Genomic DNA, 13,652 nt, shown 5'->3' on the forward strand with positions numbered 1-13,652 from the left:
TGTCTTTTGTTAAAGATGCTGTTTAAGAAGAATTTATTTGTTATGGCCATAAACTTGGCTAAAAGCCAGCATCTAGACAGTGATGGATTATCAGAGATCTTCAGACAGTATGGTGATCACCTCTACCTTAAGGGAGACCATGATGGTGCCATTCAGCAGTACATTCGGTAATTAGATCATGTGTCACAGCTGCCTTGGGCCAAGAATAAGATTTTCTCTTACACAGTATTCCCAAGAAATTAAAAAAAAAAAAATTCCGATTGGTGGAAATGCCACATTTGTGTGCCCCTGTATTTTTCGGGCCAACGCATTTACTTTTTCCACCATATAGAAGTTTTGAAAGTCTATTTTTACAAAGAAATCTCCAAATATTGAAACTATTATCTGGCATTCAGATAATTAGATGCCATACTCCATCAGTGGCAGCATACGGTGTCACGTGTGCTATAGTGTACTTGTTGAACCATGACAACTGCTTTTAGCACAACAGGGCTGGTCAGTGTCAGTTAAACTTGGCACCCTGTCCCATCAGTACATAATTCTCTTACACACAACTGCCATGATACGGCTCTGATGCAATATATTAGAGCTGCAATTAAAAACTTTTAATAATCGATTAATCTTTCCATTATTTTTGGGAATTAATCTTTGGTTTGGACAAAGAAAATAATTTCCACCCCTTTATTAAAAAACAGGACATTTAAAATTGACAATGCAGTAAATGCACCAACAAACTGATTATGATTCAGTTACAGCATATATGACAAACACAGGCCCGGGGGCCAAATTTGGCACACGATGTAATTATATTTGGCCCGCAATCAAATGTGCTATATACTGGCGGGCCAGCTCAAATACACATGTGCCACTAATATTACAAATCCCAGAATGCTTTGCTAGTGTGTTGGCCCATCAGTCTAGACCGACGAGCGTACCTTCCCTTTCTGTTGCAGTCGTTAGCAACTATGCTACCAGTCTCCTCGAGCAAATTTACACTTCCCCTTCCCAAAAATGGTCAAACAAAAGATTGAAAACTTCCAAGACAGGTGGGAGGCAGATTCTCTGTTCACTAAAGTAAAAGACAGACCTGTTTGTTGTGTGCGGAGCAATGTGGCTGTAACAAAGAATATAACATAAGTGAATTGTTTATTTTTATTTTTTAATGCCCTTTATCAACTCCTCGGTAGGGACTGTTAATAGTTTGAAGTTTGGATTTTTATTTAAGGACATTCTTATTTTTTTGGGTTGTTTTGTTGTTGGCCTTTGAAAAAAGATTTACATCAAAAAGAAAGGTAGTTAGAGATAGATAAATAGAAGATGGAGAGACAGAAGAATTCATGTTATCTATTTAAATCCAAAACAATAATATATATATGTCATAATATTAAAGTTTGTTTCTTCCAGATTCAGTGTTTAAACAAAATTTAAGTTTGTTGTCATATGATAAACTTTAACGCTACATTTCTGGAGAGAAGGGAAACATAGATCGCAGTGATTTTTCATTAAATATTGAGTTTGGCCCGCGACATTGTCCCAATTTTTTATTTTGGCCCACTGTGAATTTGAGTTTGACAGCCCTGAGTTACAGGTTTGGTCTGTAATGTCAGAAAATGTTGAAGAACATTGCTTTCTAAAGTAAAAGCAAAATATCTGCAAATGTCTTATTTTGATTAAACACAAAGATAATCAGTCTGGATTCATGGAGGACTACAAAAACGTGAGAATATTGAGGATTTTGGAGTAATTATACATACATTCCTTGAAGTCTCGGCGCCCTTTGCACAATGGTCATAGCACCTGACTCTTGCTATATTAGTCATTCAAACTGCTCTAAGTGCTAGAGGACTCTGCATCTTTTTGGACAATTATAAAAAAAAAAAAATATTATACCAGTATTACCAGATAACTAGCAACCCTTTATTGCTCAGTTTTTCTCAATGTCCCAAAAGTGTTCTCTGTCAATTCACTGTCTGTTGTCGTACTAGAGCGGCTCCAACTACTGGAGACAAATTCCTTGTGTGTTTTTTGGACATACTTGGCAAAATAAAGTTGATTCTGATTATATTTTAAGTTAAACAAGGTCTATCAACGATTATTCGATTATCAAAATAGAAGTCAATTAATTTGATAATTGAGTAGTCATCGATTAATCAATTAATTGTTTCACCTCTACAACCTACCAAAGCAGAAAATTGCCATGTTGACTTGGTCCGCAAGTCTACCCCACCCATTCTGCATCAGTGGCATTTACACAGAACGATACAGGCTGTGAAAAGGGTGCTAAAACTATCATTATGTTGAATTTTCATTGTTTCTCTTGAAATGGAGACAAACAACATTTTTGTTTTTTATGTTTCCCACAGCACGATTGGAAAACTTGAGCCATCGTATGTCATTAGGAAATTTCTGGATGCACAGAGGATCCATAACCTTACAGCATTTCTACAAGCATTGCACAGGCAGTCACTTGCCAATGCAGACCACACCACACTGTTGCTCAACTGTTATACTAAACTGAAGGACAGTTTGAAGCTGGAAGAGTTCATTAAGGTGACTAGGAGACATCAGAAATAATGAAAAAAGGTCTCAATCAGCAATGCAATCATTTTATGGTTCCATTACAAGAAAATGAGAAAACTCCTACACCATATATTGTAATTGTATTCCTATGTACTGTATTTTCAATAGAGCAGTGAAAGCGAGGTTCACTTTGATGTTGAGATTGCCATTAAGGTTCTTCGACAGGCCGGCTACCACAGACATGCTGTTTTCTTGGCAGAGAGGCATATGCACCATGAGTGGTATTTAAAAATTCAGCTGGAGGATCTCAAGGTAAAAAAATATAACAACATGCAAGCAACTGTGACATGTTAATGTACAACCCCAATTCCAATGAAATTGGGACATTGTGTTAAACATAAATAAAAACAGAATACAATGATTTGCAAATCATGTTCAATCTATATTTAATTGAATACACTACACTGACAAGATATTTAATGTTCAAACTGATAAACTTTATTGTTTTTAGCAAATAATCAATAACGTAGAATTTTATGGCTGCAACACGTTCCAAATAAGCTGGGACAGGTGGCAAAAAAGACTGAGAAAGTTAAGGAATGCTCATCAAAAACCTGTTTGGAACATCCCACAGGTGAACAGCCTAATTGGGAACAGGTGGGTGCTATGATTGGGTATAAAAGGAGCTTCCCTGAATTACTCAGTCATTCACAAGTTTGGGTGATGTTCGCATCTTTGTGAACAAGTGCGTGAGAAAGTAGTCGAACAGTTTAAGGACAATGTTCCTCAACGTACCATTGCAAGGAATTTAGGGATTTCATCATCTACGGTCCATAATATCATCAAAAGGTTCAGAGAATCTGGAGAAATCACTGCATGTCAGCGGCAAGGCCAAAAACCAACATTGAATGCCCGTGACCTTCGATCCCTCTGGTGGCACTGCATCAAAAACCGACATCAATGTGTAAAGGATATCACCACATGGGCTCAGGAACACTTCAGAAAACCAATGTCAGTAAATACAGTTTGGCGCTACATCCGTAAGTGCAACTTGAAACTCTACTATGCAAAGAAAAAGCCATTTATCAATAACACCCGGAAACGCCGCCGGCTTCTCTGGGCCCGAGCTCATCTAAGATGGACTGATGCAAAGTGGAAAAGTGTTCTGTGGTCCGACGAGTCCACATTTCAAATTGTTTTTGGAAATTGTGGACGTCGTGTTCTCCGGGCCAAAGCGGAAAAGAACCATCCGGACTGTTATGGATGCAAAGTTCAAATGCCAGCATCTGTGATGGTATGGGCTGTGTTAGTGCCAATGGCATGGGTACCTTACACATCTGTGAAGGCACCATTAATGCTGAAAGGTACATACAGGTTTTTGAGAAACATATGCTGCCATCCAAGCAACGTCTTTTTCATGGACGCCCCTGCTTTTTTCAGCCAAACAATGCCAAACCACATTCTGCACGTCTTACATCAGCGTGGCTTCATAGTAAAAGAGTGCGGGTACTTCACTGGCCTGCCTGCAGTCCAGACCTGCCCCCCATTGAAAATGTGTGGCGTATTATGAAGCGTAAAATACGACAACGGAGATCCCGGACTGTTGAACAGCTGACGCTGTACATCAAGCAAGAATGGGAAAGAATTCCACCTACAAAGCTTCAACAATTAATGTCCTCAGTTCCCAAACGTTTATTGAATGTTGTTAAAATAAAAGGTGATGTAACACAGTGGCAAGAAACAGCTCCCACGAGGTTGGAACGGGTGGAGAAAGGTATCAGGTTTTCTATGTGACAGAAGAGTCTCTCCCCTCCTTGAGCCGTCACCTTGTCGTGGTGGAGGGGTTTGTGTGTCCCAGTGATCCTAGGAGCTAAGTTGTCTGGGGCTTTATGCCCCTGGCAGGGTCACCCATGACAAACAGGTCCTAGGTGAGGGACCAGACAAAGCACAGCTCAACTTGGGGGGAAGATGCCGGTCCGACGTGGCAGGCCCAAACGTATTGTGAGGGTCTGCTGGGAATGTCTGGCAGAATCCCCTGTCAGAAGGAGTTTCAACTCCCACCTCCGACAGAACTTTGCTCATGTTCCGGGGGAGGCGGGGGACATCGAGTCCGAGTGGACCATTTTCCGCGCCTCCATTGCTGAGGCGGCCGACCGGAGCTGTGGCCGTAAGGTGGTCGGTGCCTGTCGTGGCGGCAATCCCCGAACCCGTTGGTGGACACCAACGGTGAGGGATGCCGTCAAGCTGAAGAAGGAGTCCTATCGGGCCTTTTTGGCCTGTGGGACTCCTGAGGCAGCTGATGGGTACTGGCTGGCCAAGCGGAATGCAGCTCTGGTGGTCGCTGAAGCAAAAACCCGGGCATGGGAGGAGTTCGGTGAGGCCATGGAGAAAGACTTCCGGACGGCTTCGAGGAAATTCTGGTCCACCATCCGACGTCTCAGGAGAGGAAAGCAGTGCACCACCAACACTGTGTATAGTGGGGATGGGGCGGTGCTGACCTAGACTCGGGACGTTGTGAGTCGGTGGGGAGAATACTTCGAAGACCTCCTAAATTCCACCGACACGCCTTCCCATGGGGAAGCAGAGTGTGGGTTCTCTGAGGCGGGCTCTCCTATCTCTGGGTTTGAGGTCACCGAGGTAGTTAAAAAGCTCCTCGGTGGCAGGGCCCCGGGGGTGGATGAGATTCGCCCGGAGTTCCTAAAGGCTCTGGATGTTGTGGGGCTGTCCTGGTTGACACGCCTCTGCAACATCGCGTGGACATCGGGGACAGTGCCTCTGGATTGGCAGACTGGGGTAGTGGTCCCCCTTTTTAAGAAGGGGGACCGGAGGGTGTGTTCCAACTACAGGGGGATCACACTGCTCAGCCTCCCTGGTAAGGTCTATTCAGGGGTGCTGGAGAGGAGGGTCCGTCGGGAAGTCGAATCTCAGATTCAGGAGGAGCAGTGTGGTTTTCGTCCTGGCCGTGGAACAGTGGACCAGCTCTACACCCTCGGCAGGGTCCTCGAGGGTGCATGGGAGTTCGCCCAACCAGTCTACATGTGTTTTGTGGACTTGGAGAAGGCGTTCGACCGTGTCCCTCGGGGAGTCCTGTGGAGAGTGCTTCGGGAGTATGGGGTACCGAACCCCCTGATACGGGCTGTTCGGTCCCTGTACGACCGGAGTCAGAGTTTGGTCCGCATATCCGGCAGTAAGTCGGACTCGTTCCCGGTGAGGGTTGGACTCCGCCAAGGCTGCCCTTTGTCGCCGATTCTGTTCATAACTTTTATGGACAGAATTTCTAGGCGCAGCCGAGGCGTAGAGGGGTTCCGGTTTGGTGGCCTCAGTATTGCATCTCTGCTTTTTGCAGATGATGTGGTTCTGTTGGCTTCATCAAGCCGTGACCTCCAACTCTCATTGGAGCAGTTCGCAGCCGAGTGTGAAGCGGCTGGGATGAGAATCAGCACCTCCAAATCTGAGACCATGGTCCTCAGTCGGGAAAGGGTGGCATGCCATCTCCAGGTCGGGGATGAGATCCTGCCCCAAGTGGAGGAATTCAAGTATCTTGGGGTCTTGTTCACGAGTGAGGGAAGAATGGAACGGAAGATCGACAGGCGGATCGGTGCAGCGTCTGCAGTGATGCGGACTTTGTATCGGTCCGTTGTGGTAAAGGAAAGAGCTAAGCCGAAAGGCGAAGCTCTCAATTTACCGGTCGATCTTCGTTCCTACCCTCACCTATGGTCATGAGCTGTGGGTCGTGACCGAAAGAAAAAGATCCCGGATACAAGCGGCCGAAATGAGTTTCCTCCGCAGGGTGTCCGGGCTCTCCCTTAGAGATAGGGTGAGAAGCTCGGTCATCCGGGAGGATCTCAGAGTAGAGCCGCTGCTCCTCCGCATTGAGAGGAGCCAGATGAGGTGGCTGGGGCATCTGATTCGGATGCCTCCCGGACGCCTCCCTGGTGAGGTGTTCCGGGCATGTCCCACCGGGAGGAGACCCCGGGGACGACCCAGGACACGCTGGAGAGACTACATCCTTCGGCTGGCCTGGGAACGCCTCGGGATCCCCCCGGAAGAGCTGGATGAAGTGGCTGGGGAGAGGGAAGTCTGGGCGTCCCTGCTGAAGCTACTGCCCCCGCGACCCGACCCGGATAAGCGGTAGAGAATGGATGGATGGATGAGAAGAGTCTCTGCTCGGATGAAGAGCAAAGTTTATAAAACAGTGGTGAGGCCAGCCATGATGTATGGATAAGAGACAGTGGCACTAAAGAAGCAACAGGAAGCAGAGCTGGAGGTGGTGGAAATGAAGATGTTGAGGTTCGCTCTAGGAGTGACCAGGTTGGATAGGATTAGAAATGATCTGATCAGAGGAACAGCAAAGGTTCGATGTTTTGGAGACAAAGTTAGAGAGATCAGACTTCGATGGTTTGGTCACGTCCAGAGGAGAGAGAGTGAGTATATTGGTAGAAGGGTGATGAGGATGGAGCTGCCAGGCAAGAGAGCTATAGGAAGACCAAAGAGGAGGTTGATGGATGTCGTGAGGGAAAAGACATGAGGACAGTTGGTGTTTGAGAGGAGGATGTAGAAGATAGGCTTGCATTGAAAAGGATGGCATGCTGTGGCGACCCCTAACGGGACAAGCCGAAAGAAGAAGAAGATGATGCTGCTGCTCGTCTGCTGGCAGGGACATGCAAACAAGACCACATTTCACCTGTTCTGATCGCCTTGCACTGGCTGCCTGTGCATTTTAGAAATATTCTATGGAAGGCACGACTTATTCTGTTATTTGAACGGCAACAGGTGGATGGATACATGGGTCCATTGGGCCTTCTGCCATCTCATGGAAGAGCATTTTATTGTTCTGCCTATACATACATCACTGGCATAGATGGATGACCATACAGCCAGGTACATAAATATTGGGACATCTAAACATCTCTATTGGGATATCCATTAACTGCAGACTTTCAGCTTTAATTTGAGGGTATTCACATCCATATCAAGTGAACCAAGTAGGAATTACAACAGTTTGTATATATGCCTCCCACTTTTAAAGGGACCAATATGGGACAATGGGACAAACTAACAATCATAAATCGAACTTTCACATTATAATCCTTGGTTGCAAATTCTTTGCGGTCATTTGCAGTCTTAAATCTGGAATGTCTAGACATCACCAGATGCTGGATTTCATCCCTGGTGATACTCTGCCAAGATACAAGCTTATCTTTGTCTCATCTCTTGTTCTACAACTGTAAAGGCTTTTTTAGATTATGTTTGACAAACTCTAATCTGGCCTTCCTGTTTTTGAGGCTCACCGATGGTTTACATCATGTGGTGAACCCTCTGTATTCACTCTGGTGTCGTCTTCTCTTGATTGATCTTTGATCTTTGAAACGCATACACCTCCCTGCTGGAGAGTGTTTTTGATCTGGAAGTTCTTGTGAAAGTCGTTGAGCTCACGGGAGAGTTTTTTCTTTAAGAATGTTCCAAACAGTTAATTGGGCCAAGCCTAATGTTTTTGCAATCTCTCTGATGGGTTTGTTTTGATTTTGCAGCCTAATGATCATGACAGATCTTTGTATCTCTTATTGAGAGTTGACAGCAACAGATTAAAAATACAAGTAGCACACTTCAAATGAACTGGAGACCTTTTATCTGCTCCTTCCAACGGGATAATGATGGAATAACAAACACTTGTGCCGTTCCCCCACATCTATTTAATGCAACCATTACTGCCAATATTGAATTCTTTGTCCAGTTCTAATCAAATGCATTATTATTATTATTATTATTATTATTATTATTGTTATTATTGTAAATGGTCATATTCCATCCATCCATTTATCCACATTCATACAGTGAATATGAAAAGCCTACACACTCCAGGTTTTAGTGCTAGAATAACTTAAATAAATAATTTGGGAAAGGTTTATGTACACGTCAATTGAAAAACAAATAATTTCTCCTGTGTACATCCATACTGGTTTTCACATGGTAATAAATGCTCACTTATCATATTCTTTTCTTCCAAAACCCAGAACTATGAGGAAGGCTTACGCTACATTGGACGCCTACCTTTTGAACAAGCTGAAAGCAACATGAAGCGTTACGGCAAGACATTAATGCATCATATTCCTGAAGGTACAACGCTGCTTTTGAAGGGCTTATGCACCAACTACCACCCAAGTGGGGACACTGCTGAAACTGACAGCCACTTGGAGAGGAGCCTGCTCAACAAGGTTGGTGGGCAGTGTCCATGTTCTTCAGATAACTGGATAATTAAGGGGACAGAATAACACATAAAGAGAATAAAATACTTTACAGTGGACCCCTGCTATTCGCGGGACATAGGGACCATGAATAGTGTAGCGTATATTGTTTTTGGGTAAAAGCGTGAATAATTTGGAAAAGAAAAAGTCAGGAAGTAGACGCCTGCATCTACAACCCCAATTCCAATGAAGTTGGGACGTTGTGTTGAACATGAATAAAAACACAATTCAATGATTTGCAAATCATGTTCAACCTATATTTAATTGAATACACTACAAAGAGAAGATATTTAATGTTCAAACTGATAAACCTTATTGTTTTTAGCAAATAATCATTAACTTAGAAATTTATGGCTGCAACACGTTCCAAAAAAGATGGGACAGGTGGCAAAAAAGACTGAGAAAGTTGAGGAATGCTCATCAAACACCTTTTTGGAACATCCCACAGGTGAACAGGCTAATTGGGAACAGGTGGGTGCCATGATTGGGTATAAAAGGAGCTTCCCTGAATTGCTCAGTCATTCACAAGTAAAGATGGGGTGAGGTTCACCTCTTTGTGAACTAGTGCGTGAGAAAATAGTCGAACAGTTTAAGGACAATGTTCCTCAAGGTTCCTCTTTTTCATGGACGCCCCTGCTTATTACAGCAAGACAAAGCCAAACCACATTCTGGACGTGTTACAACAGCGTGGCTTCATAGTAAAAGAGTGTGGGTACTACACTGGCCTGCCTGCAGTCCAGACCTGTCTCCCATTGAAAATGTGTGGCGCATTATGAAGTGTAAAATACGAAAACGGAGACCCCGGATTGTTGAACAGCTGAAGCTGTACATCACTTGTACTTGGTTATCAACAAGTTGTACTCACGTTGCGAATAACACAAATAGGCAGGCATGGACGCCCATGCCCAGCCATCCTCCCGATGGCTGAGCATGGGCGTCGACAGGTTGATTTGAAGAAAAAGGAGGAAAAAGAAAAAGCAGGGGTAGAGTGGCAGAAGCGCTTGGGAGATGTTGTTCGCCACGTGCTCAGAGAAAACTTGCGCACACAAATCCTTCCTGCCGGGTTCCTCTTGGTGGTGACTCACCCCCACACAAAAGTGTAGTTGGGAAGTTGCCAGAATAACTTTGTGGTCAGCGATTGTCGGGGCGGCAAGGAAGATTTGGTCGGGCCTAGCCTGTTTTGGCTCGCTTCCCCACCTCGTGCTGAGGAGTGAGACTTCTTGGCTGGGCGCCAGCGTCTTCGGCAGAGCAGGAAACAAGAGCAAAGAGAACAAAGGGCTTCGGTCTTTTGTACCAAGAAAGAGGCGTTGCCCCAAAAGCAAGAACGGGAAGGACAGACCATGCTGCTGATATTGAATTTCACTCTAGAATTATCTATGGTCTAAAATAAGAAATCAATTCCCAGCTTTTGCATTGTCTCACACACCATGGTTAATCTATGCAATGAGTGTTTCAACCTTATTTTGTGGCGAAGAACACTTAATGTCTGTTATGTAACATTTTTGTGTTGTCTGAGGTAAACACAATCACTTTACTCGGTTGACAAACAGATTTAGCAGGAGATCTGAAAGAAACAGTCATTAGTGACATTGGCATCATGATATACACTGGGAGCATTCGTGCAAAGTTTGTAAAAGACATTTAGCACGGTAGATAGCAGTCATGACCAAAAAGCTTGCAGTGACTCTTAGACGCCAGCGGGTGTCTCCCATGCTCCACCAATGATCATTGATGGAAGTTGGTTGTAATTCCTCTGGATGAATTCCTGTGAAGGTCTGTGAGTAATGGTTAAATTTGTGGCTTGTCTAGAATAATAAAGTCTTATCTCTTTAGTTATTTTTAACCCCAAAAATTCTTGAATAAGTGGGGATGCACCGTATTACAGACCCTTTCCAAAAAGTTTGAAAATGAGGCAAAGGTTTATTTCCATAATTCCATTCAAAAAGTTAAACTTTCATCGATTATAGAATATAAATATTTGAAATTGTTTAAATTGTGGGCCCTGAATTTATAATCTATGAAAGTTTAACTTTTTCAATGGAATTATGGAAATAAATCAACTTTTCCATGATATTCAAATCTTTTGGGAAAGGCTCTATATGGTGGCGGAAGGGTAAACGTGTTGTAAACAGCCAACCATGCAAATGGCCAAATGCTGCAAACACAGGAATTATTGAAATAGAAAAAGAAAACAAAAATGCAACACAAAAACGCTCCAAGAGAAAAATGCTGCAATCACAGAAAAGAAGCAGAAGTAAAAACTTAAAAACCACAAAACAAATGCAAAAGAAAAACACTGCAAACACCAACACACACAAACTTAAAAACAACTGTAAGACAGGAATGCAGGAAGTTTACACCACCAAACCGGAAGTACACCCAGCTGTTAGGCAACTTGGGGTCGCGATGTCCTTTCACTAAACCCTTTTGAAAGACGTGAGTGGGATTCCCTGAAAAAAGTGGGCAAACTTCAAAATACTGTAAAAGATTAAGCCCAAGTGTTTAAAACGAAATAAAGTAAACCGTGTATTTTCATTCTCCTCTTCGAAAGTTCACAAACTTTTTTCTATCCCACTGGCGTCTTTCAAGAGGGTTTGGACGGGTCCATCATGCCCTCTAGTAGCCTCACGGTCCGATGCACTTCTGTCTTGAGTTTGCATGTTTTTGGTGTTCGCAGCGTTTTTCTTTTGCATTTGTTTTGTGGTTTGTAAGTTTTTGCTTCTGCTTCTTTTCTGTGATTACAGCTTTTTTCTCTTGCAGAAATATATTCCTATCCTGTCTTTGCAGCATTTCGCCGTTTGCACCATGTTTGTCCTTGTCGCCCACAGTCGGTTGCCCCCATAAAAGAAAAAGAAAAAAGAAAAAATTAAGTGGTCCAAAAAAATTACAAAATTGAAACAAAAAAATCAACAAACAGTTGAATCGTAGGTGCCGAACTGCGAGTATGTGGGGGTCCACTGTATATGGATATGATGTTCCGCCGCTGCATATCTATCACACACTACGTCTGTTGAGGAAGTTATTTTAAAGTTTCTTTATGCGGCTTCATTTTGTCACCAGTCTTTATCAAAGACTGGCACTATGTACAGTGGGGACAGAAAGTATTCAGTATTTAAATGTGTCACTCTTTGTTATACTGCAGCCATTTGTTAAAATAATTTTTACATTTTTTCCCCCTCAATGTACACACAGCATCCCATATTGACAGAAAATAAAGGAATTGTTTAAATTTTTGCAAATTTATTAAAAAGAAAAAACTGAAATATCATACGGCCATAAGTATTCAGACCCTTTCCTCAGTATTTAGTAGAGGCACCCTTTTGAGCAAAGACAGCCATGAGTCTTTTTGGAAATGATGCAAAGAGTATTTCACACCTGGATTTGGGGATCCTCTGCCATTCCTCCTTGCAGAGCCTGTCCAGTTCTGTCAGGTTGGATGGTGAACGTTGATGCACAGCCATTTTCAGGGCTCAGGCTGGGCCATTCAAGAACAGTCACAGAGTTGTTCTGAAGCCAGTCCTTGGTTATTTTAGCTTTGTGCTTAGGATAGTCTTGTTGGAAGGTGAAACTTCAGCCCAGTCTGAGGTCCTGAGCACTCTGGAGAGGGTTTTCGTCCAGGATATCCATGTACTTGGCCGCATTCATCTTTCCTTCGATTGCAACCAGTCGTCCTGTCCCTGCAGCTGAAAAACACCCCCACAGCATGATGCTGCCACCACCATGCTTCACTGTTGGGACTGTATTGGACAGGTGATGAGCAGTGCCTGGTTTTCGCCACACATACCGCTTAGAATTTAGGCCAAAAAGTTCTATCTTGGTCTCATCAGACCAGAGAATCTTATTTCTCACCATCTTGTAGTCCTTCAGGTATTTTTTAGCAAACTCCATGCGGGCTTTCATGTGTCTTGCACTGAGGAGAGACTTCCGTCGGGCCACTCTGCCATAAAGCACCGACTGGTGGAGGGCTGCAGTGATGGTTGAATTTCTAGAACTTTCTCCCATCTTCCGACTGCATCTCTGGAGCTCAGCCACAGTGATCTTTGGGTTCTTCTTTACCTCTCTTACCAAGGCTCTTCTCCCCCGATTGCTCAGTTTGGCCGGACAACGTCAAAACGTCTTCCAATTAAGGATTATGGAGGCCACTGTGCTCTTAGGAACCTTAAGTGCAGAATAATTTTTTTTGTAACCTCGCTACAATTCAGTCTCTGAGCCCTTCAGGCAGTTTCTTTGACCTCATGATTCTCATTTGCTCTGACATTCACTGTGAGCTGTAAGGTCTTATATAGACAGGTGTGTGGCTTTCTTAATCAAGACCAATCAGTATAATCAAATACAGCTGGACTCCAATGAAGGTGTAGAACCATCTCAAGGTTGATCAGAAGAAATGGATAGCACCAGAGTTAAATATGAGTGTCATGGCAAAGGGTCTGAATACTTATGGCTGTGTGATATTTCAGTTTTTCTTTTTTAATAAATCTGCAAACATTTCAACAATTCCGTTTTTTTTCCTGTCAATATGGGGTGCTGTGTGTCCGTTAATGAGGGAAAAAATGAACTTAAATAATTTTAGCAAAATATTAAAAAAAATGTACTAAAATTGCAATATAACAAAGAGTGAAAAATTTAAGGGGGTCTGAATACTTTCCGTACCCGCTGTATTTCGGTTTCAGGCCAACTCTGAGGAATTCATTCCAATTTTTGCCAACAACCCCTGGGAACTCAAAGCCTACCTAGAGCACATGATTGAGGTGGATCCCAATTCTCCTCAAGGTGTTTATGACACACTGCTTGAGCTCCGTTTGCAAGACTGGGCACATGAACAGGATCCTGAGGTCAGGTCAACACACTCAAATATATGAAGAGTTATGAACCATTTGTTTTACTGAT

At 43.3% G+C, this 13,652-nt stretch overlaps 1 protein-coding gene across 8 annotated transcripts in view; it reads left to right on the forward strand.

Moving 5' to 3' along the window:
• The window catches only part of vps11 (VPS11 core subunit of CORVET and HOPS complexes), a 60,985-nt gene that overhangs the window by 16,992 nt on the left and 30,341 nt on the right, over positions 1–13,652 (forward strand). For 7 of the 8 annotated variants that reach the window (XM_061752860.1, XM_061752859.1, XM_061752858.1 and 4 more), the window contains 5 exons: positions 16–167; positions 2,364–2,550; positions 2,689–2,832; positions 8,535–8,735; positions 13,436–13,597. In XM_061752860.1, the coding sequence (XP_061608844.1) occupies positions 16–167; positions 2,364–2,550; positions 2,689–2,832; positions 8,535–8,735; positions 13,436–13,597 (846 nt within the window). The remainder of the gene's footprint in view (positions 1–15; positions 168–2,363; positions 2,551–2,688; positions 2,833–8,534; positions 8,736–13,435; positions 13,598–13,652) is intronic. The other variant, XM_061752861.1, reaches the window with a different exon arrangement.

Source organism: Phyllopteryx taeniolatus, chromosome 17 (assembly GCF_024500385.1).
Source record: "Phyllopteryx taeniolatus isolate TA_2022b chromosome 17, UOR_Ptae_1.2, whole genome shotgun sequence".
Taxonomy (NCBI): Eukaryota; Metazoa; Chordata; class Actinopteri; order Syngnathiformes; family Syngnathidae; genus Phyllopteryx; species Phyllopteryx taeniolatus.